This window comes from Rhinoraja longicauda, chromosome 16 (genome assembly GCF_053455715.1).
Source record: "Rhinoraja longicauda isolate Sanriku21f chromosome 16, sRhiLon1.1, whole genome shotgun sequence".
Taxonomy (NCBI): domain Eukaryota; kingdom Metazoa; phylum Chordata; class Chondrichthyes; order Rajiformes; family Arhynchobatidae; genus Rhinoraja; species Rhinoraja longicauda.
This window is the reverse complement of record NC_135968.1, coordinates 20,184,281-20,211,834: the sequence shown is the minus strand read 5'-3', so window position 1 is coordinate 20,211,834 and position 27,554 is coordinate 20,184,281. Positions and strand designations below refer to the sequence as shown.

At 42.0% G+C, this 27,554-nt stretch overlaps 1 protein-coding gene across 1 annotated transcript; it reads right to left on the bottom strand.

Annotated features, from left to right (window-relative positions):
* Positions 1–174: 174 nt before the first annotated feature.
* LOC144601334 (alpha-centractin) lies at positions 175–27,429 on the bottom strand. Its single transcript, XM_078413379.1, has 11 exons — positions 27,292–27,429; positions 20,830–20,894; positions 18,594–18,669; positions 16,843–16,968; positions 13,402–13,526; positions 12,568–12,784; positions 11,227–11,319; positions 10,000–10,174; positions 5,242–5,303; positions 3,136–3,176; positions 175–1,930 (listed from the first exon to the last, which is right to left on the bottom strand). The coding sequence occupies exons 1-11, from the start codon at positions 27,382–27,384 to the stop codon at positions 1,828–1,830; spliced, it is 1,176 nt and encodes a 391-aa protein (XP_078269505.1). The 5' UTR covers positions 27,385–27,429; the 3' UTR covers positions 175–1,827.
* Positions 27,430–27,554: the final 125 nt, after the last annotated feature.

The following is a 27,554-nucleotide window of genomic DNA, read 5'->3' as shown; positions in this document are numbered from 1 at the left end:
CTTTCTCCTTTATGCTTGGCTGCATTTGTCTTTGCCTCGCTTGGATAAGGAGGGATGTGGATCATGTGCAGGCAGATGAGATTAGCTTGACTTGGCATAATGTGCGGCACAAACGTGGTGCTGAAAAACCTGTTCCTGTCCTGCACTGTTTTATGTTCTCGCTGACAACAAAAAAGAATCCCAGGCCTTTTTGAACTGTTTTATTAACATTTTCTGGGCCAGTGCCAACACGTGGCAGCACAGTTCACAATACTTCTGCATGGTAAAACATTGGATGACAATGTAGTAAAAGCTACACTTGGAATGGACCTGTTAATTCTTTACCATTGTACAGGGACTAGCTCTACAGCAGCCAAGACAAACTAACGCCAGTGGTCTTCAATCAATTTTGGTCACTTGCCAAGACATATGTGCTTAGGTTAAAAACAAAATTAAACAAGTCTACCACTCAGATGAAAGCTACATAGTAAAAGAAAGTGTTTTACTGCATTTACTGAGCAGAAGCAGTTCTGTACCATTCAGCAGTTCCCTTCTTTGCAGTCAAGGTTAACAACTGCACATTTAAAATAAACGACTGGCACTTACAAAATGTGGATTACCTCTCCACTGTGGATTAGTGTCACCAATACAGGTGGCACTAGTTTCAAGGCATTAAACTTTTCCCCTTCAAAATAAAACACTATTTTGTTCCTTTCATGCTAAACATTATGAGGAGTGTTTTCAAACAGGAAGGCTCTCCGGCATAGGCGTGAATTTAGTTCCTGATTTGTGATCAATTTAAACTGCAATATCCTTCACTTTATCCTCTTCAACCCCACGCTTGCCTTTCTCCCTCCACCACCCCAACACCTGTAGCAGTGAATAAATACTTAAAAAACAAGTGCAGCCCCTTTGTATCCCTTCCTTTCAACCATTAGTTCGGCAAACCAGAGATGTTGAAAATGACTGCAGTAGCAATCTGAACAAATTGATCCTTGCTTTTAAGTTGCATTGTATTCACTTTGTGCCTGTTATCAGCAACAATTTTTTTGCATGTGGCAATCAACATTGGAATTCATGACTTGTTGGTATCGGCTTATATTGAAACATTTACAGAAGAACAAATAACTTAAATTATATTACATGTCACAACATTAACACGCAGAGGGGTTGCTCCTGATGGATTTTTCCTGCTTGTTCATTCTCTCCATGAGCACTTGATTAAATAGCACTAAATGCTTGTGGGGTGCAGGGGTGAACACCCCATCTAGTGGACGCACAGGCAGTTAACGTTAGTGGGACGGGAGACAGACATTAAAGCGCTGGGATATATATTTTTTTTTTCTTCACACTGAGCTATGCTAATATTTTTTTTAATTCAGGGACGTGCAATTTGTCTACGCACAACAGGTTATAAATCCTTTACCAGTCTCAAAGGCAAATAGAAACAAAAGCCAGTTTAAAAATTCCCATTCATACCACGCTTTTAACAGTCATACAGCAAACTCCAGAGTTTCCATTTTCCTCCATCCCTTGCTGCCTATCATTGAAGCTTCCAATAAAATCAAGTAAGTGGATGTAGTCAAATTACACTTGCCATAGTTTAGTGTAATAGGGTCAACATGTATGTTAGCTGTGAATGACAATGCAATTGGAGAAGGAAAAGGGAAGGGGAAATAGAAAAACACTTGAAATGGACTTAAACCTCTCGTCTTGATCACATGCGTCCCTAAACCCAGTCTTTTTCTCTCCTCCGTGTTCTCATGTACACACATTCACCTTCTCACAGGCATACACCATACCCAGACAAGCAAGGTCACATCATCTGGACAGACTCTGCCAAGAACTTTAGAACGTTTTCCTGTGGATCGCTCTGGCCCCATCTTCCTCGTATTCCTTTTTCGACACCCACATTTTCTTGAAGGTGTCAAGTGATGCCAGGATAGAACCACTAAAAACAAACATTGAAAGAACAACATTAACACAAATGTTTTCTTCAGTGGGTATTGATTTTACTATAATACTTAAAAAAATATTATATTGTTCTTTTTAATTGCCAAATCTTTAGTTAAAAACCTGCACCTGTGCCTCTACCATTGTCACCACCAACTCCTCATAAAACCTCCTCCCTTCCTGCAACTCTTTGGACTGTCTTTAATCAGACTTTATCGTGCACTAAACGCTAATCTCTTTATCTGCGCACCGTGGACAGCCTGGTTGTAATCAGGAAGTCTTTTCACTGACTGGACAGCACACAATAAAAAAGCTTTCACTACCTCAGGACACGTGATAATAATAATAAACTAAAATCATTTCCTTTTCCACTCTATGAATTCATTGTTGTCCAAATCTACATGCATCTTCCCCACAATAATTTGAATCCCTCCCATCAGATTAACATCCTGATAAACCGTTATCAAAGCCATGAATAATATCCTGACTGTAGCAAATTATCTCTCCATTATTTTTTGCCCCACGGACACTGTTGACACCATGTCAGAGCTGGGTGGGACTGCTTTCTCCCAACTCCATTCCTTCCAAACAAAATGACAAAGTGCTGCAGTAACTCAGTGGGTCAGGCAGCATCTCTGGAGAGCGTGGATAGGTGCTATCCATGTTCTCCAGAGACATTGTCTGACCTGCTGAGTTACTCCAGCAGTTTGTCTTTTTTTGTAAGCCAGTATCTGCAGTTCCTTTGTCTCCATACCTGCCCTCATCTACATGTTAAAAGGGTACTCCACAAATCCAAGGTTCGCTCCTCTCTCCCCCCCACTCAATCAATCTGAAGGACCCTGACCCAAAATTTCATCTATCCATGTTCTCCAGAGATGCTGCCTGACTCCACCACTTTGTGTCTTTTTTGTAAATTGGCATCTGCACCTCTTTGTGAATACAGGTCCACCACTGATTTTCCGGCACCCTTGGTTCTAGGGTATTAGTGGATTATCCACTTTGCCGGACCAACACAGCCTCCGAGAGGAGTTGAACGGTCCGCCTAAGCTGCTGGGGAGCCCGTAAAGTTGGCCTGGGAACTTGGCTCAGGGTATGGATCAGCCATGATCAAAATGATCTTCTCTCACAAGACAGCTGACTGTTTGGACACTGCTAATTTTAAGCAGGGATCGTGGATATCATGATGCAGCAATGAGTACATACCCTATCCATGTGGAATACAGCCTCTCCTGGGGAGCAGAAATCTACAAGAAAACACATACAGAAAGGATAAACCACTACATTGTACTGTAATACCAACACAAGTCCGTAAGATCTTATTTGCAGCTTTTTCTGGACGGGAGTTTCAATTCGAGGAAAGACATTGTTAAGCGGGAAAGAGTACAGAGAAGATTTACAAGGATGTTGCCAGGGCCTGAAGCCCTGAGCTATAGGGGGAGGTTGGACAGACTGGCTCTTTATTCCTTGGAACACAGAAGGCTGATCGTATATAAGATAATGAGAGAGAATGCGCAGTCTTTTACCCAGAGTTGGGGAATCAAGAACCAGAGGGCATTAGTTTAAAGTGAGAGGGGAAGAATTTAATAGGAACCCAAGGGACAACTTTTTCTACACAGAGGGTGATGGGTATATGGAACGAGCTACCAGAAGTGGTTGAAGCAGGTTCTATAACAATATTTAAAATACATTTGGACAGGTACATTAAAAGGAAAGGGTTAGAGGGATATGGGTCAAACAAATCAGTCAGTCTAACTGTGCACTGGGCTTGAGGGGCTAAAGATGTGCCCTTTTTGGAGACAATAGGGTGCAGATATTGGAATGTTCAGTAAAACACAAACTGATGGAGGAACTCAGTGGATCAGGCAGCATCCGTGGAGGGAAATGGACAAATGATGTTTTGAGTCGGGACTCTGAAGATTGGTCCCAACCCAAATCGTCATCTGTCCATTTTGCTCTACAGATGCTGCCTGTCCCACTGAGTTCCTCCATCAATGAAGCATCAATAATGCTTTTGCATTATTCCTTTCCCTTTGTTCTGAAAAACACCAAAAACAATGGTGAAGGATGGCAGGAGAAGATACCGAGCATGTGCATGCACATAGACACGGGAGAATGAGACAGTCCATGCAGAAGCATTGTGTGTGGTCGTATGTCGGGCATCCATAATTGAGAATGAATCACGAAACACTTTTGTACTGTGAAGCAAGGGACTCTTCCGAACAACGAGGAAGGTGAACTGGCCCAAGCACGAATCTAATCTGTCTTCTGGTTTCATTCCAGGTGTTATGTTTAAGAAATGCCTGTGGATGCAAGTATGTGATAATTATAATAATAGATGTGTTTAATGAAGGTTAGGGGAATAACAGAGATTGAAGAGATCATGAACTATTATACAAAGACGTTATTATACCAAGGATTAGTTCAGAAAGATCTCACTTGAAGCTGCTTAGCCATAAACTACAATTGTTTACTTAGTTAAACACATCAAGGGATTCCAGAGAGACAAGTTGGAGGTCAAATCTATGACATGTAGGCAGAATATCAAGATTAAGATCTATGGATTTCAACAGGTCTTCACTGGACATCATTAAAGGAAACCAGAACTAATATAAGTATGAAAAAAGACACAAAAGTGCTGGAGTAACTCTGCTGGTCAGGCAGCATCTATGGAGAACATGGATTGGTGACGTTTCCGGTCGGGACCCTTCTTCAGGCCTGAAACGTCACCTATCCATGTTCTCCAGAGATACGGCCTGACCCGCTGAGTTACTCCAGCACTTTGTGCCTTTTTTTGGTATAAACCGGCACCTGCTGTTTCTTGTGTCTACTAATCTGTGTATAGTTGGGATAATCATTCAATCCAAGGATTAATAAATGGTGAACCATGGACTCCATTTACCAGTCGCTCAGGCTTTCAGCTTGTTCTATGAACCAGAGACAAAATGCAGGGTGAGACCACGGCGGCACAGTGGCGTAGAGGGTAGAGCTGCTGCCTCACAGCGTCACAGACCCGGTTCAAATCCCGACCTCGGGTGCAGTGTGTGTGGAGGTTTCACATTCTCCCTGTGACTGCTTGGGTTTCCACCCACATCCTAAAGACGTTCAGGTTTGTAGCTTAATTGGCCTCTGTAAAATTGCCCCTGGTGTGTAGGGTGTGGATGAGAAAGTGGGATAACATAGAACTAGTGAGAACGGATGATCGGTCGTTGGCGTGGACTCGGTGGGCCGAAGGGCGTGTGTACATGCTGTATCTCTAAAACTAAAAAACTAAAATCATCACTAGCGTGAAGGCGTGAATGGTAACAATACCTTTATTTTTATATCTTTGGGTGCCAATTTCTTTACTTCACTCAGCAGTCTGTCTCCGAATCCTGTGGTTTAACAAAAATTATCATTTAGAACAGTTGACAACAAAGGTGCAAGGAAGCAATAGTTATTTCAGAAATAAATTATATCTGTCTAGTTATATATCAAACATCTGTTTTGGAAATGCAAAGTGACAAGCTGTGCACATAAATCCACCAACAACTGAAAGATATCCTAAAATTTAATCAGAAAACAGTCATACATTCAATAGTAACAGAATAAGTGATAAGCGGATGTCTCGATTGTAATAATGTCTTGTCTTTCCGCTGACTGGTTAGCACGCAACAAAAGCTTTTCACTGTACCTCGGTACACGTGACAATAAACTAAACTCAAACTGAACAGATTATCACTGAAATGGAAACCTACCTCTGTCTGACTTGTCTCTCACCTGTGATTTTCAAACAACAGACTGAATTTTAGGTAACCTCTAACAACCTTCCCCTGCCGTATCTTGTCCCCCCCCCCTCCTCCCCCTAACCTCCATGTGCCCGGCAGCACATTGTGGAAAGAATGAGATAATGCGGCAGTTATACAATGCCCTCCATAATGTTTGGGACAAAGACCCATCATTTATTTATTTGCCTCTGTCCTCCACAATTTGAGATTTGTAATAGAAAAAATCACATGTGGTTAAAGTGCACATTGTCAGATTTTATTAAAGGCCATTTTTATACATTTTGGTTTCACCATGTAGAAATATCAGCAGTGTTTATATATAGTCCCCCCATTTCAGGGCACCAAAATGTTTGGGACACAGCAATGTCATGTAAATGAAAGTAGTCATGTTTAGTATTTTGTTGCATATCCTTTGTGTGCTTGAAGTCTGCGATTCATGGGCATCACCAGTTGCTGGGTGTCTTCTCTGGAGATGCTCTGATGGCAGCCATCTTTAGCTTATGCTTGTTTTGGGGGCTAGTCCCCTTCAGTTTTCTCTTCAGCCTATAAAAAGTATGCTCAAATGGGTTCAGATCGACTTGGCCACTCAAGAATTTACCATTTTTTAAAACTTTGAAATACTCCTTTGTTGCTCTAGCAGTATGTTTGTTCTTGTCCAGCATTGTCTTGCTGTAGAATGAACCGCCGGCCAATGAGTTTTGAGGCATTTGTTTGAACTTGAGCAGATAGGATGTGCCTATACACTTCAGAATTCATTATGTTACTACCATCAGCAGTTGTATCATCAATGAAGATAAGCGAGCCAGTACCTTCAGCAGCCATACCACCCCCACCACCGTGTTTCACAGATGAGGTGGTATGCTTTGGATCTTGGGCAGTTCCTTCTCTCCTCCATAATTTGCTCTTGCCATCACTCTGATACAAGTTAATCTTCATCTCATCTGTCCACAAGACCTTTTTCCAGAACTGTGGTTGCTCTTTTAAGTACTTCTTGGCAAATTTCAACCTGGCCATCCTATTTTTGTGGCCTACCAGTGGTTTGCATCTTGTAGTGCAGCCTCTGTATTTCGGTTCATGAAGTCTTCTGTGGACAGTGGTCATTGACAAATCCACACCCGACTCCTGAAGAGTTTTTCTGATCTGTCGGGCAGGTGTTTGGGGATTTTCCTTCATTATAGAGAGAATTCTTCTGTCATCAGCTGTGGAGGTCTTCCTTGGTCTGCCAATCCCTTTGCGAATAGTAAGCTCACCAGTGCTCTCTTTCTTCTTAATGATGTTCCAAACAGTTGATTTGGAAAGCCTAAGGGTTGGCTGATGTCTCTAACAGTTTTATTCTTGTTTCTCAGTCACATAATGGCTTTTTTGACTTTCATGAGCACAACTTTGGTCCTCATGTTGATAAACAGCAATAAAAGTTTCCAAAGGTGATGGAAAGACTGGAGGAAACACTAGGTGCCGAGAGCTCTCTTATACCTGCATTACGGAGGCAAGTAAACACACCTGAGCAATTACAAACACCTTTGAAGTCATGTTTCCCGAACATTATGGTGCCCTGAAATGGGGGGACTATGTATAAACACAGCTGTAGTTTCTACATGGTGAAACCAAAATGTATAAAAATACCGTTTAATAAAATCTGACAACGTGCACTTTAACTACAAATCTCAAATTGAGGAGTACAGAGGCAAATAAATAAATGATGGGTCTTTGTCCCAAACATCATGGAGGGCACTGTAAATAGGCAGATAAGATTTATGCATTGGAGCTACCTCTGTCTGATTGAACTGGCAGTGTCTTACTTCACATACTTTACCTGTACTTGTTACATTGGCAATGTCAAAGATAGATCTGCAATTGTGTAAAAACAATTAAGTCATGCTTCATAAGCTGACAAATCTCACAATTTCTCAATGTGAATCTGTTTGTGTTTTTACTTCTATGCTAGAAGGCTTCACAATTTAATCTCATTTCCTCCCCCACGTTGTCTGTCCTTTGAGTTTGTGCCTCCAGATCCCAGTAAAAATAACCACTGCCATTTTCAAGAACAACTTCATTAATTTTTAGCCAGGGGTCACTCCTGGGAATTCAGAAGTCAAGTCAACAAAGGGATGGAGGAACTCAGCTTGCAAGTTCCCTCAGCACTTTATTTATACTCACAATTCCAGTATTTGCAGTCTTTTATATCTCAAGTCAAGTTTATTGTCATACTAGACCAAGTGGGCCCAAACCTCTCCTGCATTGGTGCAGCACCCTCTCCCCTCTCCCTCCTCCCCCCCCCCCCCACTCCATCCCCCTCAACCCCCCTTAACCCCTCCCTCCCGCCTCACTCCCTCCCTAGAAAGATTTAAACTTTAAAATGTGAACAACTTTTAAAATGTAACAGCAATTTCAATGAAACTTCTTCCATTCGCAACAAAGGGACGACGGTGAGTAAGGTGGGCCTAAAATTGTCGCGCTATCGTGTACCGTTTTGGCTGTAGTTCACGAACAAACAAACAAACAAGAGTTTTAGTATATAGATGTGTGAGAAAGACTTTTTCTGTGGGTCTTCTGACCCAAAGCATCACATACTTCTTCACCAGTGATGCTGCCTGACCTGCTCAGTTACGCCACCATTTTACATCTATCTTACTGTCATATGCACAAGTACAGTGAGTAAAGGTACAACAAATAACTAGCTTGCAACAACACAGGCACATAGACTCAAAGCACGCGCAAAATATAAATTCGAAATAAATTGCACGTAAATTCTGTAAGACAGTGAAAAGAAAAATGTGCAAAAAATAAGATATTTGAGTAAAACAGAATTGAAAAACAAGTCCATGGTAGTGCAAGATGTGTTGTGCAGCTTTCCATTACGGTAGGCTAGGGGTTTGTGCAGATCAAATCAAGAACAAAGTAGCTGTTCCTGAACCTGGGGGTGTGGGACATCAGGCTTATCTCCTGCCCGATGTTAGCAGCAAGAAGAGGGCCTAATAATAATAATAATATATTCCTTTATTTGTCCCACACCGGAGAAATTTGCAGTGTTACGGCAGCAAAGTGGATAGCAAGAGACATTCATTATAAATAAAAATAAAGATAAGGATAATTGTCATCGTTTACTGTGTTTTTTTTAAACTGTTACTGTTAACTGGTCTGTTGACTGGTCTGCTGGGAGTAGCGCTAGTTGTGCAGTCTCACAGCCGCGGGAAGGAAGGACCTCCGATATCTCTCCTTCACACACTTGGGGTGAAGGAGTCTGTCACTGAAGGAGCTACTCAGTGCAGTGATAGTGTCCTGCATGGCGTGGGAGTCATTGTCATGGGAATTCTGATGGGAATTCTTTGCCACAGAAAGCCAAGTTAATGGATATTTTTAAAGCAGAGATAGATAAGATTCTTGATTAGTAATGGATCAGGGGTTATGGGGAGAAGGCGGGAGAATGGGGTTAGGAGGGAGGGATAGATCAGCCATGATTGAATGGCAGAGTAGACTTGACTAGAATGGCCTAATTCTGCTCCTATCACATATGACCTTATGGGGATCCTTAGTGTTACATTTCTTGAGGCACCACATCAGGCAGATGCTCTCGATAGTGGGCAGGGCTGTGGCCGTGGTGGACCGGGCTGAGTCCAATACTCTCTGCAGCCTTTTGCGTTCCTGTGCATTGGAACTGCCATGCCAACAGTCGGAATACTTTCTACAGTACATTTGTAGAAGTTTGTGAAGAGTATTCGGTGACATGCCAAATGTCTAAACGTCCAAGAAAGTAGAGGCTCTAGTTACACTACTTAAACCCAATGGATGGCACTGTGCACTTCCAAATGCTTCCTTGCATTAATGAATCATCCACAAAGGGGAAAATTACAGACTACAAGATCCACATGGTAAGCCCACAATTTCCTTTCATGAATGTCTGCAGTCTGAAGGGTCCCGGACCCGAAACATCACCCATCTTTTCTCTCCAGAGACGCAGCCTGACCTGCTGAGTTATTCCAGCACTTTGTGTCTAACTTTGGTTTTCTCATTGTCTGATTTACTTAGGAAAATTGATAATTTATTGTGTATTTAATTGTTGTTGTTGTTGCATCTAATATGCCTGTAAATCTGCCGCAAGTTAGACTTTCAATATTTTGGTTTAAATATGGTGCATATGACAAAAAAAAGCATGCATTTGAGAAGGGTCCCAACCAGAAATGTGACCTATCCATGATCTCGAGATGCTGCCTAACACGCTGAGTTACTCCAGCACTTTGTTAGTTTTAGTTTTGATAAAAAGGACACACAGTTACAATAGAGGTAGCCCAATTCGACAACATACCTTTGAATAAAGTTGATCCTCCTGACAAAACTATGTTCGAGAATAGCGTTCGCCTCAAGTCCATGTCAGATTTCTGGATTGCAAACACCAAGACTTCATGGATTCCTTCACACTCTTCACCAATCAGGTCGGGCCGAAACAGAAGCTCCGGAGCACGAAAGCGCGCGGGGCCGATCTGCAAATAAATATCTGCTCATCTTTTTTGCCAATACACAGGACATCACCAGAATAAAATAAGTAATTCTCTGGACATTCACTCTGATCAGAATGCTGTTAGTTATGTCTGCATATTTAAGACATAAATGTTTCCAGAAACTGATTATATTGGTAGAAATGCATTCATTGATTACATCTGGAAAGATTTAAAGCAAACTATTCCCAGCAAGATCTAATATACTAGCCAGAAATCCAACGGTGCTCATGTATGTAAACTTCATATCTGTGCTGCAAATGTGTGTAATTACATAAGCAATGTAGAATAAACCCTTGGGCCATCTCTGGGCACTATAATGAACACATGGAAACTTAAAAAGGCAAGATCTGATGTAATAAGAGTCATGTGCATTGATGTAAAATACTTAGTTTAGTTATGGGGGGAGGAGAAAGGAGGCAAAGAGTTGCCAGTTATGCCGAAAACTGAAAATAATCAACAGAGGAATCAAATTGCTTAGTGGTTGTACAACATTTAAATATTTCATTGACGCCACAGTTCCAATAGACTTTACTTTAGACTTAAGAGATACATTGTGGAAGCAGGCCCTTTGGCCCACCGAGTCTGCGCCAACCAGCGGTCACCCTGTACACTGGCACTACCCTACACACTAGGGACAATTGTTTTTACCAGAGGGAGAACGTACAAACTCCGTACAGACAGCACGCGTAGTCAGGATCGAACCCAGGTCTGACGTCATAAGGCAGCAAGTCTACATCTGCGTCACTGTGCTGCCCTGGTCACAATTCCTCCACCCAAACGGGGCCAGGGCATAGCTGCTTAATTAAAGAATGCAAGGCAGTCACAAGAACGACACAGAGGTCCTTGTGCCTCATTTACTCCAAACAAAATATAGTCTGTGTTGCGACATCCAACTGTTTTAGTTTAAATTATTCCCAGATTCTGCCTCTGTAATCTATTGGAGAGATGGATTATCCTGCAGGGTTGAATCTGTACCTCTTAAGGTGTTCTGAACAAACAAGGTGAGAAATCACAAGTTGAGAACGGTGCCTTACTTCAATTGTGCTCCCATCAGGCAGAATGTATTGGGCTTTCTCTGTCTCTAGAGTCTCATCTTTTTGTGGATTTATTGACAGGTAGCAGGCACGCTGTGAAACAGAAAATATAAATTTGCAAGTCATTTCCCAGAACGGTCAAATGCGCATTCAAAATTAAAGTAACAATTTTAAGCCTTGGTTCTCCAGGAAAAAAACAATAAAATGAATGAAACCAATATTCTTTAATAGGTGAAGACAATAGGGCTTTATTTTATTTTAGTTTAATTTAGAGATACAGCACGGAAACAGGCCCTTCGGCCCACCGAGTCTGCACCAACCAGTGATCTCCACACTATACACGAGGGACAATTTACAATTTTTTTTACCAAGCCAATTTGGGGTGTGGGAGGAAACCAGAGCACCCAAAGAAAACCAAAGAGAACGTACAAACTTCATGCAGACAACACCCATAGTCAGGATTGAACCCAGGTCTCTGGCACTGTAAGGCAGCAACTCTACCGCTGCGCCATCGTGTCGCCCTACGAAATGACTTTTCCTGAACTGACATACTGACACTATCTCTTAACCAAGTTTTAATTTCGATACAGCATGGAATCAGGCCTTTCAGCCCAACCGGGTCCACACCATCGATCACCCGTTCACACTAGTTCTGTTATCCCACTTTCTCATCCATTCCCAACACACTAGCGGCTATTTAAAGAAGCCAATTATCTTACAAACCCACATGTTTAGAAAATGGAGCACCCGGAGGAAGAACGTGCAAACTCTCTATAATGAGCACCCATGTTCAGGTTCGAACCAGGGTCTCTGGGAATGTGAGACAGCAGCTTTACCACTTGGCGTTTGAATATCAAAGACAACATTTATGATTTGCTCATGTTACATTAAAGATCCATTCCTAATTTTATAAAAAGTAAAAGACATCTGCAATTACTCGTTCTAAACTGCAGTGGGCTTTAATAAAAACAAAACCTATGTTTAGGATAAGAAAGCTCAGATTCAATCTGCTTTCAGCATTAATATGTAGGAACGAATTGCAGATGCTAGTTTATGCCGAAGGTAGACACAAAATTCTGGAGTAACTCAGGGGTCAGACAGCATCTCTGGAGAAGAGGAATAAGTGATGTTTCGGGTCAGACCGAGACTGACCCGGAACGTCACCTTTTCCTTTTCTCCAGAGGTGCTGCCTGACCCGCTAAGTTACTTCAGCATTTTGTGTCTGCTTTCAGCATTAAGTTGTATCATTAGTTAGCAACGTATTCTCAGCATTTCATCCAATTTCACAGCTCAAATAGCATTCAACTTGGCAGTAAATCAAAACAAATATAAAATGTTTACCTCTTTGATTGTTTTCACAATCTCAAACTCCGATGACGTATGAAAATCATATCCTTCTTTTCTAAGGAAGAGGCGCAAATAGCGAGACACATCACGCCCAGCGATGTCAATCCTCATGATGGAATGTGGCATTGCGAACCCTTCATATATAGGAACTGCATGTGTGACTCCATCTCCTGAATCTAACACCACACCTGTAGTTCTACCTGTGGCATACCTTCAGAAAAGTAGAGCAGAAAAACACATTTACAAGAAAGACAAACATGTTGTTTATCAAGTCTGATAAGCTGATGAAATACGACAATAAATGAACTTCTGAGAAGGAATTTTATTTTTTGGGGGGATCCATCAATAAACACATTTTGATGGCAAGACCAGCCTTTAGCCCTTCCCTATATCTATATGAGAAGATTCAGGTAAAACTTGATTTGAGTTAAGTCAGTTTTAACTTTCACTGCATATTCCCGCCCTACAATGCCAAAAGGATTTGTAAAGGGATTTTACTCCCAATTGGAAGCCTTTCACATTCTTGGACGAAGTTTAGGCAAATGAAGAACAAAAGGAATTGTGCTGGTGAATACCAACTTGGTTCAGTTGACAAGTGCTCTTTTCCAAGCAAGAACATTTCAGCTTCAATCTCCATTGAGCTTTTAATATGTTGACAATACATCGATGTAAGGAAGTTCTCTGAGATCCTAACTATTTGATCGTTTTCACAATCTCAAACTCCGATGACGTACGAAAATCATATCCTTTCTTCTCTTGGAAGGCAACAAAAAATCTCAGAAGACTGCATTTCAAAAATTTATATATTTGTGAATATGAAATACTAACAGACTAAGCACAGCCTGCATTGAGATGAACAATGCAGGCACGTTGAAGGTCTCGAAGAAAACCTCAGCGGCTCGTTCACGGTTTTTTCTTGGATTCAAAGGAGCTTCAGTGAGGAGGACAGGATGCTGAAAGATTTAATGGAAAATACTTGTCATTCTCTTTTTCAATTAAATAGATTTTTCACTTGCTCTACAAATATAGTAACATTTGAATTGCAAAAATTAAAAGTCGCTTGATGATTCAGTTAAAAATTTGGGGGCGGAAATATCCACTCAGCAAATGATTACATTTGCAGGCAAAATACAATTAATTTGATTTATTTTTGCCCAGCAAACTATGTCAAGCCAATAAAGTCACCTTTTTACAGGCAGTGAACAATTACAAAAGGAACACCCGGGTGTTGTGACTTGTACCATGCAGAAAACTATGCTGTAGGGGGGAAAGGTATTTTTTGGCAGCCACAAGTCGAAGATATTTCAGTGTAGTAAATGATACACGCTAGTAAATGATTAAATAACACTCCAATTTAGCTCATTATTGAAGGGGCCGATTAATTGGCATTCTTCTGTATGCATCTGATCGTCCACATGGTAAAGTTAACAGCACACGTACTTCCAGCTGTGAGGCTACATGTTCCCCTGAAGGAGGACTGTATTAAAAATAAAGTCTAGATTCATGCACAGAATCTTTGAAGAATGCAGCTGATTGCATTAGTTGAAGAAAGCGCTTTTTCTGGGCAGGGGGCATTAAATAATAGGCAGAAGTGTTGAACAGGTACTTTGGTTCTGTCTTCACTGAGGAAGGCACAAACAATCTCTCAGATGTTCTCGAGGACAGAGAATCTAGGAAGACAGAGGAACTGAAAGAAATTTGCATAGTAAATAGTATTGGGTAGGCTGATGGGACCGACGGCTGATAAATCCCCAGGGCCTGATGGTCTGCATCCCAGGGTACACAAGGAGGTGGCTATAGGAATCATGGACGCATTGGTGATCATTTTCCAATGTTCTATAGATTCGGAATCAGTTCCTGTGGATTGGAGGGTAGCTAATGTTATTCCACTTTTCAAGAAAGGAGCGAGAGAGAAAACAGGGAATTATAGACCAGTTAGCCTGACATCGGTGGTGGGGAAAATGCTGGAGCCAATTATTAAAGAAGTAATAACGGCGCATTTGGATAGCAGTAAAAGCATGGATTTATGAAGGGGAAATCCTGCTTGTCTAATCTTCTGGAATTTTTTGAGGATGTGACAAGTAAAATGGACGAAGGAAAGCCAGTGGATATAGTGTATCTGGACTTTCAGAAAGCCTTTGATAAGTTCCCACACAGGAGATTAGTGGGCAAAATTAGAGCACATGGTATTGGGGGTAGGGTATTGACGTGGATAGAGAATGGGTTGGCAGACAGGAAACAAAGGGTAGGAATAAACGGGTCCCTGTCAGAATGGCAGGCAGTGGCGAGTGGAGTGCCACAAGGCTCGGTGCTGGGGCCGCAACTATTTACAATATATATTAATGATTTAGATGATGGAATTAATGATTTAGATGATGGAACACTAGCAAATTTGCAGATGACACAAAGGTGGGTGGCAGTGTGAATTAAGAAGAGGATGCTAGGAGGTTGCTGCGTGACTTGGACAGGTTGAGCGAGTGGGCAGATGCAGTATAATGTAGATATATTTGAGGTTATCTACTTTGGTGGCAAGAACAAGGAGGCAAATTATTATCTCAATGGTGTCAGATTAGGAAAAAGGGAAGTGCAACGAGACCTGCATGTCCTTGTACACTAGTCACTGAAAGTAAACATGTAGGTATAGCAGGCAGTGAAGAAAGCTAATGACATGTTGGCCTTCATAACGAGAGGATTTGAGAAAAAAGGTTCTTCTGCAGTTGTATAGGGCCCTGGTGAGACAACATCTGGAGTATTGTGTGCAGTTTTGGTCTCCTAATGAGGAAGGGCATCCTTGCTATTGAGGCAGTGGGTTTACGAGGTTAATCCCCGGGATGGCAGGACTGTCATATGAGGAAAGATTGGAAAGACTGGGCTTGTATTCACTGGAATTTAGACGGATGAGAGGGGATCTTATAGAAACACATAAAATTATAAAAGGACTGGACAAGCTGGATGCAGGAAAATGTTGGGTGAGTCCAGAACTAGAGGCCACTCTAAGAATAAAGGGGAGGCCATTTAAAACTGAGATGAGAAAAAACTTTTTTCACCCAGAGAGTTGTGAATTCATCGAATTCTCTGCCACAGACAGCAGTGGAGGCCAATTCACTGGATGAATTTAAAAGGGAGTTCGAGCTCTAGGGCCTAGCGGAATCAAGGGACATGGGGAGCAGGCATGGGTTACTGATTGTGGATGATCAGCCATGATCACAATGAATGGTGGTGCTGGCTCGAAGGGCCAAATGGCCTCCTCCTGTCTCTATTTTTTATGTTTCTATGAAACAAAAGGCAAAGTCAGCAAATATGTAAGGAATGTGTAACAATGTGGGAGAGATGTAGGAGACACAAGGGGTGAAATTATATGCATAAAATCAGATCAAGGAATTTAGTAAAGCTTTCCAATAAAATCCGCTGGAGTGTGTATGACAGAGCTGGAGTTTGGAGCAGAGTTAGACATGCTGCACTTAAAGCTGCCAGCATTTGTTCTCAAATGAACCATGACTATTTATGTTAGTTATCAATTGCCAACCAGCAAAAAAAAAAAGGAATATTTTCTAAGCAAGAATCTTCAAGAAAGTCATGACAAAATAGCAAGAAGCAGATTTTAAAAAATTGTTGCCTAGCCCAGGTTAAAAACTGCCTGAGAGTCTCATATTTGTATTTGAATGCAAAATTCATCATGCTTGGAAAAGGTGGACAAACCGCAGAGATTCTGTCATCTGATGTGTTGCCATTCATTCAACCAAATACTTACACCATCGATTTTCCGGCATACTTGGATCTACAGCCTTGCCAGATTATCCCTTTTGCCGCCCAACAGAGGTGACGTAATAATGATTCATAATAATAATATCCAGAGAACAAAAAGAGAGAAGATGGGCGAGGCGAGAGCACCGTCACGGGCACTGACACACAACTGGTAAAGTAAATGTGCAGGCGTACCGAGGGACTGCTGTGCTGCGCTCTCTGTCTGTCTCCGAGCCGGGCCCACTCTTGATCTGGACGCAGGCAACTCACAGCCCTGAGGCTCTGACACGCTCACAATCAGATTCTTTTTACAAACACAAAAAAAAAGGATTCCAAAGAGTTGCCAGGACCTGTATTTATATCTTTCGATGTTTTTGGCATTTTAAGAAGTCAAATTAAAACTGCAGACTTTGCAAGCAACGTTCGCGAGTATCATTAAAAGATTCAGGTACATGGGATATCAAACTCCCCCTACATATTATATATAGGAATTACAGGATTTCACACTGAGAACATCCACCTCACCTCTTCGGAGAAAGTCTGGAGTTGGTCTTTGGAATACACATACTGCCAGATCCGCTCCATATCATTCCAGTCTTTTACAATTCCATGTTCCATTGGATACCTGATGGTCAGGAGGCCCCTATGTTCCTATTCAATCAACACAGAATTTAAATAAAAACACTTATTTTCTTTGCTGACAATATTTAAACTAAACTGAAATAAGAACGTTATAGCTGAGATTGTCGTTTGCCATCTGCTTAATTTTCTCCAAAGTCTTTTGATGATCATTTTAGCTCCACTTTCAGTCTTCCTGCTTTAACCTCTGGTGTGCACGTTCATGCAGCATTGCTGGGAGTGGGACAAAGGCAAGGAGCCCAGGAAATGGAGATCATGGAGGAAGCTCGTTGAGGAGTGGGAGCAAAGAGATTTATGAGGACTTACGATATCGGCAAAGCAGTGTTGGGAACCATCACCAATACAAGTTGGAACTTGCACGGAGAAAAATTAATAACCCAAATTACTCAGCATTGTCCCAGGTATGGTCAGACCATTTAAGCAAACTAAAGCAGGCTTTAAATCTTCAGTAAAGAACTTAGAGTCAGAGTCATAGATTCATAAGCAACGGGAACAGCCCCTTCGGCCCAACTTGTCCATGCTGACCAAGATGCCCTATCTCAACTAGTCCTATTTGCCAGCATTTGGCCCATATCACTCTAAACCTCAAGCAGCAAAAATAATAGCTGATGTTTTGGGTTATCTTACATCACCTTATCTTTTTCTTCAGAGATGCTGAGTTACCCTAGCATTTTGTGTCCATCTCCTGTGAAGCCAGCATCTGGAGTTCCTTCCTACATATTCCCTCTAAACCTTTCTTATCCATCTAAATGTCCAAATGTCTTTTGTTTGTTGTTATTGTACCTGCCCCAACTACTTCCTCTGGCTGCTGGTTCCATATATCCACCATCATCTGTGTGAAAAAGTCACCCCTCAGGTTCCTATTAAATCTATCCTCTCTCATCATGAACCTATGCCCTCTAATTCTTGATTCCCCTACCCTGGAAAAAAGACACTGTGCATTCACACTGTCTGCTCCCCTCATGATTTTATACACCTCTATAAGATCATCTTCCAGCCTCCATCGCTCCAAGAAATGGAACCTCAGCCAACCTCTCCCTTTAACTCAAGCTCATGAGTCCTGGCAACATCCTCATAAATCTTCTCTGCACTCTTTCCAGTATCTTTGGTATCTTTCCTATAGCAGGATGGATCTTTTCAGAGATCAAGGCTCCACTCATTCATGCAGAAGTCCATGCAAGTGACATCGATGAAACATATGACACCACTGTACACACCCAGCATCAAACAAAGAAAACAGATCAAATATCCTCAAATGCTCTCTCACCAAGTCCCCAATTTTGTTCAGCTGTGACTTGGAAGCCAGAGCATGTTTGATCAACAACTCCTGAGTGCTTTGGGAAGTTTAATTTTTGCTCTCCCCCTTGCCCCCCCCCCCCCCGAATTACAGAATTAGGTTTATCCTGGTTCCTGTTGTACATCTCTTCCATTTAATCTTATTGATGCTCTGCAATTCTAGACCACAGTTGTGTCAAAATATCTCATCTTTGCAATTCCCATTTATTTTACGAATCTGGTCCAGGAATGTTAATGCTGACAATGAATAGGAACACTACTCCTTGACATAGGCAAAGCATTTCAGAAAGCAGACTATTCAATCAGATATGCAGAAAATGAAATAAATTAAACAGGAGTACCTCAGCTTTAGGTCCAATGAAAATATCTCCCTCCAGGGCACCAGCCATAACACGTACATGCTTAGGCCTTCCCACACTGTGCAAGAAATGTTTCACAAATAACATTAATTAAAACATGCTTTGATTTTGACCTTTGTAACATTAGTGCAATACAGCTAAAACAGTATCAAAAACTCGCTGATCACACGTAAGCTTGTGAGCTCTGTATCGCAAATTCTGCTCTGTGTGACTTTTCATATCATGCAGAGCTGAATTTTACATGGCAACTAAACAATCTGTACCCAAAATATAATTTTAAGAATCTGTCCCAGCCAATAGTTTATTGTCATGTGTAGCGAGGTACATTTAAAAGCTCTTTGTTGCTTGCTATCCAGTCAGCGAAAAGACTGTACAAGATTATAATCAGGTCGTCCACAGTGTACAGAATAAGGATAAAAGGAATAACATTTAGTCCAAGATAAAGTCCAGTAAAGTCCAATTAACGATAGTCTGACAGTCTCCAATGCGGTAGATGGTAGGTCAGGACCGTTCTCTAGTTCGCGATAGGATGGTTCAGTTGCCTGATAACAGCTGGGAAGAAACTGTCCATCAACTAGGATGTATGCGTTTTCACATTTTTTACTTCTTGCATGATGGGAGAGGGTAGAAGAGGGAGCGTCCGAGGTGAGAGTCATCCTTGATTATGTAGGTGGCCTTGCGAAGGCAGCGTGAAGTGTAGATGGAGTCAATGGAAGGGAGGTTAGTTTGCGTGATGGTCTGGGCTGCGTCCACAATTCTCAATTCTGCAATTTTTTGCAGTCTTGGATTGAGCTGTTCCCAAACCATGCTGTGATGCATCCCAATAAAATGCTTTCTAAGGCGCATCTGTAGAAGTTGGTGAGAGTTATTGGGGACGCGATTAACTTCCTAAGCCTTCACACATTAACCAGATGAACCATAATATTATCTGTAATAGCCTTAAAACCATTCTGTGGTCGGAACTAAGGATTAGAAATGAAAAAAAGACTGAAAATTATATCTGTTGAAACAAGGAACTGCAGCAAGGACAAACAAGGACACCAAGTGCTAGAATAACTCAGTGGGTCAGGCAGTGTCTCTGGAGAACATGGATGCGTCACGTTTCAGGTTTGGACCCTTCTTGATTCTTCCAAAATATCTTCAGAAATTTATATACCAAGATGCGACAAAACACAGAATTTTAAAGTGCATTAATTGCCAAGTTTATGCACACTAAATTCAGTGGAATCACAATCAATGTCTGTGCCCTCCCCGATATATGATAGTGGCATTTAGAGGCTTTTGGATAGGCACATGAAAGTGCAGGGAATAGAGGGATATGAATCATGTACAGGCAGATGAGATTATTTTAATTTGGCATCATGTTCAGCACAAACATTGTAGGCTAAAGGGCCTGTTCCTGTGCTGTACTGTTCTATGTTCTATGAACGAACATCAAGTGATGGATGGTGTTTTGGGAGAGTGCTCTCCCTTCCCCATCCCAAGAACAAAGCAACTTGGGCATGACATTGAATAACAGTGCCCAAAGTGGGCATGGAAATGATTGGACTACAATGAGAAGATCCTTGCAGGAGGCTGCCTGACATGGGTCTGTTAGGTGCAAGATGCTGTTGATTACCATCTGTAATTCAAGCATATACCCATTTTCTATCTGAAGACATAAAGTCCTGGAGTAACTCAGCGAGTCAGGCGGTATCTCTTCCCCATACTTCCAGTGGAAGACACACAATCCACACTGACCAAAGTATCATCATTAAATTTTTGGTTCCCTAATGATCAGGAATATTAATCAAACTTCTTTCCCCATATTAAATAGAGGAAGGGGTTCTGGTCCCTTTAAGTCACTACAGGAGTCTCAAAGGAAGTTTCCGTTTATTTTGTTCACAAACAATAACTTGCCGCGATACTATTAACAAAAAAAACCAAAATTAGATTTAAATTCCAACATTTCCTGTATATGCAACGCAGAAACAAAACCCATAAAGGTACCTTCCAATTGAAGTTCCTATATTGTCACAAGATGTGTTAAAAAAATGATATTAATCTGTGAGAATTATTTGATGGATTGGCATCAGTAACGGCGAATTGAAGGCAAGAAATGTTTCAAGCACATATTTTGTGCATTGACTATCTGCCACTGCTCAGCTTAATCTACACTGTTTGCAGAAATCGGGTGCAAATTTTCATTAAATAAAATTTGTAATGGAAAGGTACTTACTAATTAGGGAAGCAGTACTTTGGAATCTGATCACCAGCAAACCCAGCTTTCACAACTCCAGAACCCTGCAATAAAAAGGATTAACACATATGAGAACAAAGTTACAATCCTAATTTTTAAGTGCTCAAAGCTCCAAACCGTCCAAATTAAGAACGAGTCTCACCCCGGACAATCCCTCTTCTACCCTCTTCCATCAGGCAAGCGGTAGAAGAGGGTAGTTGGAGCATGGGAGGAAACCGGAGCACTCGGGGGAAAAGCACAGGGAAAACGTACAAACTCCGTATATACAGCATCAAACACGGGTATCTGGCGCTGATATGCAGCAAATCTACAACTGCACCACCATGCCACCCAATTCTATTGGTTTAACCTCATATTTTCCAAACTTTCTGTCTTATTCCTCCAAGTGAATAAAATTGCTGATTCATGATACATAATTTGATTACCAGCTGCTAACAAGCCCTTCGTTCATTCATTCACAGGCAAGTCACAACAGGCCACGCTAGAATGCCATGGGAGCATCACGACTGTTAAGTTGATATTGCTTTAATACGTAGCCACCATCTGTACATCAATGCTGCTAAGGGTCGTGCAACGAGGGGAAAGATAAATCACCCTTCTTCCTGCAAAGACTGTATCCCCTACTCCCACTTCCTCCGTCTACGCCGCATCAATGCCCAAGATGAGGTATTCCAAAGCAGGACATCCAAAATGTCCTCATTCTTTAGGGAACAGAGGTTCCCCTTTCCCCTTTCCCATCATTGATGAGACCCTCACTCGTGCCTCCTCGGTACCGCGCAGCGCCGCCCTTGCTCCCCCTCCTCCTTGTCGCAGCAGAGACAGAGTCCCCCTAGTCCTTACCTTTCACGCCATCAGCCGTCGCATACAACACATAATTCTCCAAAATCTTCGCCACCTCCACAAGTCACATCTTCCCATCTCCACCCCTTTCCACAGTGACCGTTCCCTCCACAACTCCCTGGTTAACATCCCTTCCCACTCAAAACACCCCCTCCCCAGGTACCTTCCCCAGCAACCGCAGAAGATGCAACACCTGTCCCTATACCTCCTCCCTCGACTCTGTCCAGGGACCCCGACAGTTCTTTAAGGTTAGGCAGAGGTTCACTTGCACCTCCTCCAACCTCATCTACAGTATCCATTGATCAAGATGTGGATTCTTAAACATCGGCGAGACGAAACGCGGACTAGGCGATCGTTTTGCTGAACACCTTCGCTCAGTCCGCCTGAACCGACATGATCTCCTGGTTGCTAAACACTTTAATTCTCCTTCCCATTCCCACACACACATTTCAGTCCTAGGTCTACTCCATTGTCAGAGTGAAGCTAAATGCAAATTGGAGGAACAGCATCTCATATTTCGTTTGGGCAGCTTAGAGCCCAGTGGTATGAATATTGAACTTCAAGTAACCCCAGCATTCCATCTCTCTCTATCCCTCCCCACCCAAGTCGCACCAGCTTCTTGTTTCCTTTATCATCATTACTTTTTTTGCATACCTTTCATTCATTGTTTCCGTGATCCCTAACATGTCTGAAGTAGGGTTTCGACCTGAAATGTCACCCATTCCTTTTCTCCAGAGATGCTGTCTGTCCCGCTGAGTTACTCCAGCATTTTGTGTCTATCTAACAGTTCTTCCTTCTGCCTTGGTGTTCCTTTGATAATGCAATCTATCACAAAACAAGGGACCAATGCCAAAGCCAAGAGATTCACATCGTACTGCTCGTAATTACATTAAAATACGAGGAGTCCCAAAATGATTCTGGCACGACCCTTAGCAGCATTGATGTACAGATGGATCTTGGGGTCCAAGTCCATAACTTCCTGAAAGTGCCAGCACTGGTAGATAGAGTGGTAAAGAAGGCACTAAGTCCATACACTAGTCAAGGCATTGAGTATATGAGTTAGGAAGTCACGATGCTACTTCATAGGACTTTGATCAGGCTGCATTTGAAATATTACATGTAGTTCTGTTCATGACATCACAGGAAGGATGTTTAGGTTTATTATTGTCACATATACCAAGGTACAGCTTTGTTTTGCATGCTATCCATCAGATCAGATATACCATACGTAGTTCAAACTCAAGTACAATAGATAGAGCAAAGGAGAAGATACATAGCTCATAACTATTGTGTTGGCTGCATTGTAGCGCCATAGATCATCAGTTCCACAGAACTTTTCATGGAACTCTATTCTTCGTAGAACTCTATAGGCTTTGCAAAGAGTGCAGAAGTTTACCAGAATGATGTCTAGATTAGGGACCATCAGCTGCAGGAAGAGTTTGGGCAGGCTTGGATTGTTTGCTCTGGAACGTCAGGGGTTGCAGAGAGTCTTAATAGAAATATAATTATGAGATGCATAGATAGGGTGGTCAGAAGATTTTTCCTAGGGTGAAAATGTCAAATACAAGAGGGCATAGCTTTAAGGAGCTAGGAGCAATGTTTAAAGCATATGTGCAGGACAGGTTTTTTGTTTGCACAATGGGCAGCAAGTGCCTGCAATGTGCTGCAGGGGATGGTGGTTAAAGCAGACACGATGGTGGCATTTAGACTTTTAGATAAGCACATGGATATGCAGGGATATGGATTATGTGTAGGCAGATACAGTGCCCTCCATAATGTTTGGGACATTTATTTATTTGCCGATGTACTCCATAATTTGAGATTTATAATAGAAAAAAATCACATGCGGTTAAAGTGCACATTGTCAGATTTTATTAAAGGCCATTTTTATACATTTTGGTTTCACCATGTAGGAATTCCAGCTGTGTTTATACATAGTCCCCTCATTTCAGGGCACCATAATGTTTGGGACACATGGCTTCACAGGTGTTTGTAACAGCTCAGGTGTGTTTAATTGCCTCCTTAATGCAGGTATAAGAGAGCTCTCAGCACCTAGTCTTTCCTCCAGTCTTTCCATCATACTTGGAATTTTTTATTGCTGTTTATCAACATGAGGCCCAAAGTTGTGCCAATGTAAGTCAAAGAAACCATTATGAGACTGAGAAACAAGAATAAAACTGTTAGAGACATCAGCCAAACCTTAGGCTTACCAAAATCAACATTTGGAACATCATTAAGAAGAGAGAAACTTATAGAACACGAGGTCATAAATGGATTATCGCTAGTGAATAAAATGAGATGCAGGAGTAGCCAGGGAGGGGTGTTGTGCCGAGAGCCAAAATATTCTTCTGAAATGTAGGTGCCTTATTACTGGGGCAAGAATGCACAACTGAACCTTAAATGTCAGAACTTCCGCTTCATGACAAAAAACATTAATGAACCATTTATATCCATTTGCATTTTTAACTATAGATAGGCTGCTACTGAAAATCTGCCAAAAGGTTCTGCCAACATGTTATACTTTGCAATTTTAGAAATAATTAACTCAGACAAAACCTTCCTTATATGCCAAAGTCAGTAATTTACTGTAGGTGGGGTACAAAACCAATACTGCATGCTACCAAACTACAAGCCAACCCTCTTCCTTGAGTCTGAAGAAGGTTCTCGACCCGAAATGCCACCCATTTTGTCTCTCCAGAGATGCTGCCTGGCCCGCTGAGTTACTCCAGCTTTTTGTGTCTATCCTCTTGAATGTTGTGTGGTACAGAGACGCAATTAATTCCCGAGTTATTTAGTTATTTCAGCTGATATTCTAAATCTACTCTAAGAGCTAATAATACAAACTTTGAATAAATTGAATTAATAAAAGACAGAATCAGATGCACAAGAATATGTTGCACTTCATTTTTGAAACAAAAAACAGACATGGGAGTAGATGAACAATATTTTAGAGTACAGGGTCATTCAATCCCTTGATCCCAAGTTGGTGCTATCACCTAAGAGATATCTACGTTGATATTATAACCTTTCTTTAGACCCAACAAAAATGAGAATTCAAGGAACAGTTGAAGGAGAAGGTGGGTCAGATTCTGGAGCCTTCTCCGCCATTTAATAAGATCATGGCTGAAATTATCTGGGTCTTGGCATGGCTAAGGTGGGCCAAAGTAATTTCTTTTTTTAGAGATTGTAAATGTTTGGAATTCACAGTTGCAGATGATTATTGGATGCTCAATCACTAATAATATTCAGTGCCTAGTTTGATTATTTTAGATATTAAATGGATCAGGAATGGATAGCACAAGGTACCCAATAGGATCAGCCATGGAACGGACTGACAAAAATATCTTGAATGGCTTGCAGTTCACCCTTGCTTTTATTGCCCTTGTTCTTGTTAAATATTTTTACTATAAGTAAAATATTATTACTGCAGAAAATGCTGGAAACATTCAGCAGGTCAGACACCTTTGTGCAAAGAGAAACAGTTAACGCAGCAGGTCAGAGTCCCTTTTCAGAACCAGGAAAAAAAATCCCTCTCCTCTCCTTCCAGCATTTGAAAGTGATTGCTTCCTTCAGGAGTCCTTGGTGGTTCCTCCCCATCAACCACTCACCCTCTTTCCTTACAGCCACAGGAGATGCAACCCTGTCCTTTCGCCCCTTCCCTTCCCACCATCCAGGTGAAGCAGCAATTCACTTGCACTTCTTCCAATCGAATGTACTGCATTTGGTATTCTCAATATGATCTCCTCTAGACTTGAGAAATCAAATGGAAACTAAGCGTTCACTTGGCAGAGCATCAGTATTCATTCAGCTTCCAATTGCCTGTCGCTTTAATTCTCCAATTCTGAGATCGCCTGTCTGAAGTCTGCACAATCCAAACTTGAGGAACAACGCGTCATCTTCAGTCTGAGCAGGCTGCAGCCTTCAGACAATATCAATTCTCAATTTTCTTTGTCGTTAGGACTGACCATTCCTACAAGTCATCTATCTACAATTTTGGCTCCGTTTTTTCTCTCCGTTAGTTTAAGCCCTGATCTGCACAACATATCCCACAGCCCTGCTGTTAGCAACACAAAGAAACTAACTGGCACATTCGGTCTGTCACAGATGTTCCATTTGTTCTATCCATTCTCACTGACCTTTTCTGCAATAAAACCAATTCATTATTTCCTTCCCAGTTCTCAGAACGTGTCTCAAATGTGAAACCTGAACCCTTTTTGTGCTTCCACAGATGCTGCCAGACCTGTCGTGTGTTTCCAGCATTTTCCGTTTTTACATCAGATTTCCAGAATGTTCTTTGTTCTAAAATGCTAGAACCATAAAAACATCGAAAATAGATGCAGAGGTAGGCCCTTCGGCCCTTCAAGCCAGTACCACCATTCAATATGATCATGGCTGATCATCCAAAATCAGTACACTGTTCTGGCTTTTTCCCCGTATCCCTTGATTCCCTTAGCCCCAAGAGCTAAATCTAACTCTCTCTTGAAACTCCACAGGTGCTACCTGACCCAATGAGTTCCTCCAGTACTTTGTATTTTGCTCGAGTCCTATATCTGTAGCACCTTGTGTCTCCACGTACTTTGTTTTTTTGCTTTTTCATGCAGCTTTCAAGAATGTACACAATTGTCCATATTTCTGCATTAACTCATTCCCCACTGCAAATACATCACTTTGAATAGGCACTAAACGGCCGTATCCTGACAGCAGGCCTGGCTCGCCTGCTGGGCAACTGGAAGAGTGAAGCCGCTGAGCCCAACCACTGCTCGCCCCGAAGACTGGGAACTGGAGAGGAGGTGGTGGGAGTCAGCAACGGTGGCCGACGCTGGACAAAGGACTGCAGGAAGAACCAGGGATCGGAAGAAGTTCCCAACCTGAAACATCACCCATCCTTTTTCTCCATGGATGCTGCCTGACCCATTCAGTTACTCCAGCACTTTGTGTCTATCTTTGGTATAAACAAGCATCTGCAGTTCCTTTCTACACTATTGCATATAGACTCAGTGTGCTGTTTCTTGGCATTATGTGCTATCCAGGGATTATACTTGTATGGCAATAATCTCACTAATTTGTATGTAAAAGAAAAATCTCACTGCACCTTGATACACGTGAGAATAGAGGAACCATTGAACATTGAAATAAAAATGCTCCCTTTCTCACAAGTGTTTTGCTCCCACCAGCTCATCCTCAGGAAGTCAACCTCTCACATCAAACCTGACACCAACCTTCGCCAATCACGCAGCGGAAGATTACGTCACTGCCTTGAGTGAACCAATCGTTGTGGAGATCGGGCTAGGCCTCAGGCTTTCATTCTTCCTTCAGGCTCACGAATAGTTCGTTCATACCATCAGTTAACGGGAGGTAAACGCGTTATAATCAATATGAATGGATAATTCCCATAAACCGATGTTAAAATTAAAAAAGGCGCCCGTGATTTTGCAGGCGGCCCGAATGAATGACAGTCGGGGTGCGGCTGCTGCCATGGCAGCGCCGGCCACCCTTTGCAAAGGGCGGTTAACAATTATTTCGTTTGATTTGTCTGAACCCATGTCTTTAATTCCTCTCCTCCACGAGTTGCAAGCGGCTAATGTCGGGCGGGTTACTCACGTTGTCGATAACCACCGGCTGGTTGGCGATCACATCGTACGACTCCATCCCGCAGCCGCCCTGCCTCGCCTCGCCCCGGGCGTAACAGCGCATGCGCCGCCCCGGACCATGACATCACCACCGTCCAGTCAATCACGGGCACGGAGACACAAGGAACTGCAGAGATGCTGGTTCAGAGTGTAAAACAAGGAACTGCATAGATGCTGGTTCAGTGTGTAGACATAAGGTACTTCAGATTCAGATACAAGAGAGTGGTGAGTCTG

Excerpts from the sequence above, each read along its gene's own strand:
- LOC144601334 (XM_078413379.1), bottom strand. The coding sequence starts at position 27,384 with ATGCGCTGTTACGCCCGGGGCGAGGCGAGGCAGGGCGGCTGCGGGATG. Across the intron at positions 13,527-16,842 it reads TCCAGACTTTCTCCGAAGAG|CATCCTGTCCTCCTCACTGA; the intron begins GTGAGGTGGATG and ends TAAATCTTTCAG. Across the intron at positions 3,177-5,241 it reads CCAAAGATATAAAAATAAAG|ATTTCTGCTCCCCAGGAGAG; the intron begins GTATTGTTACCA and ends GTTTTCTTGTAG.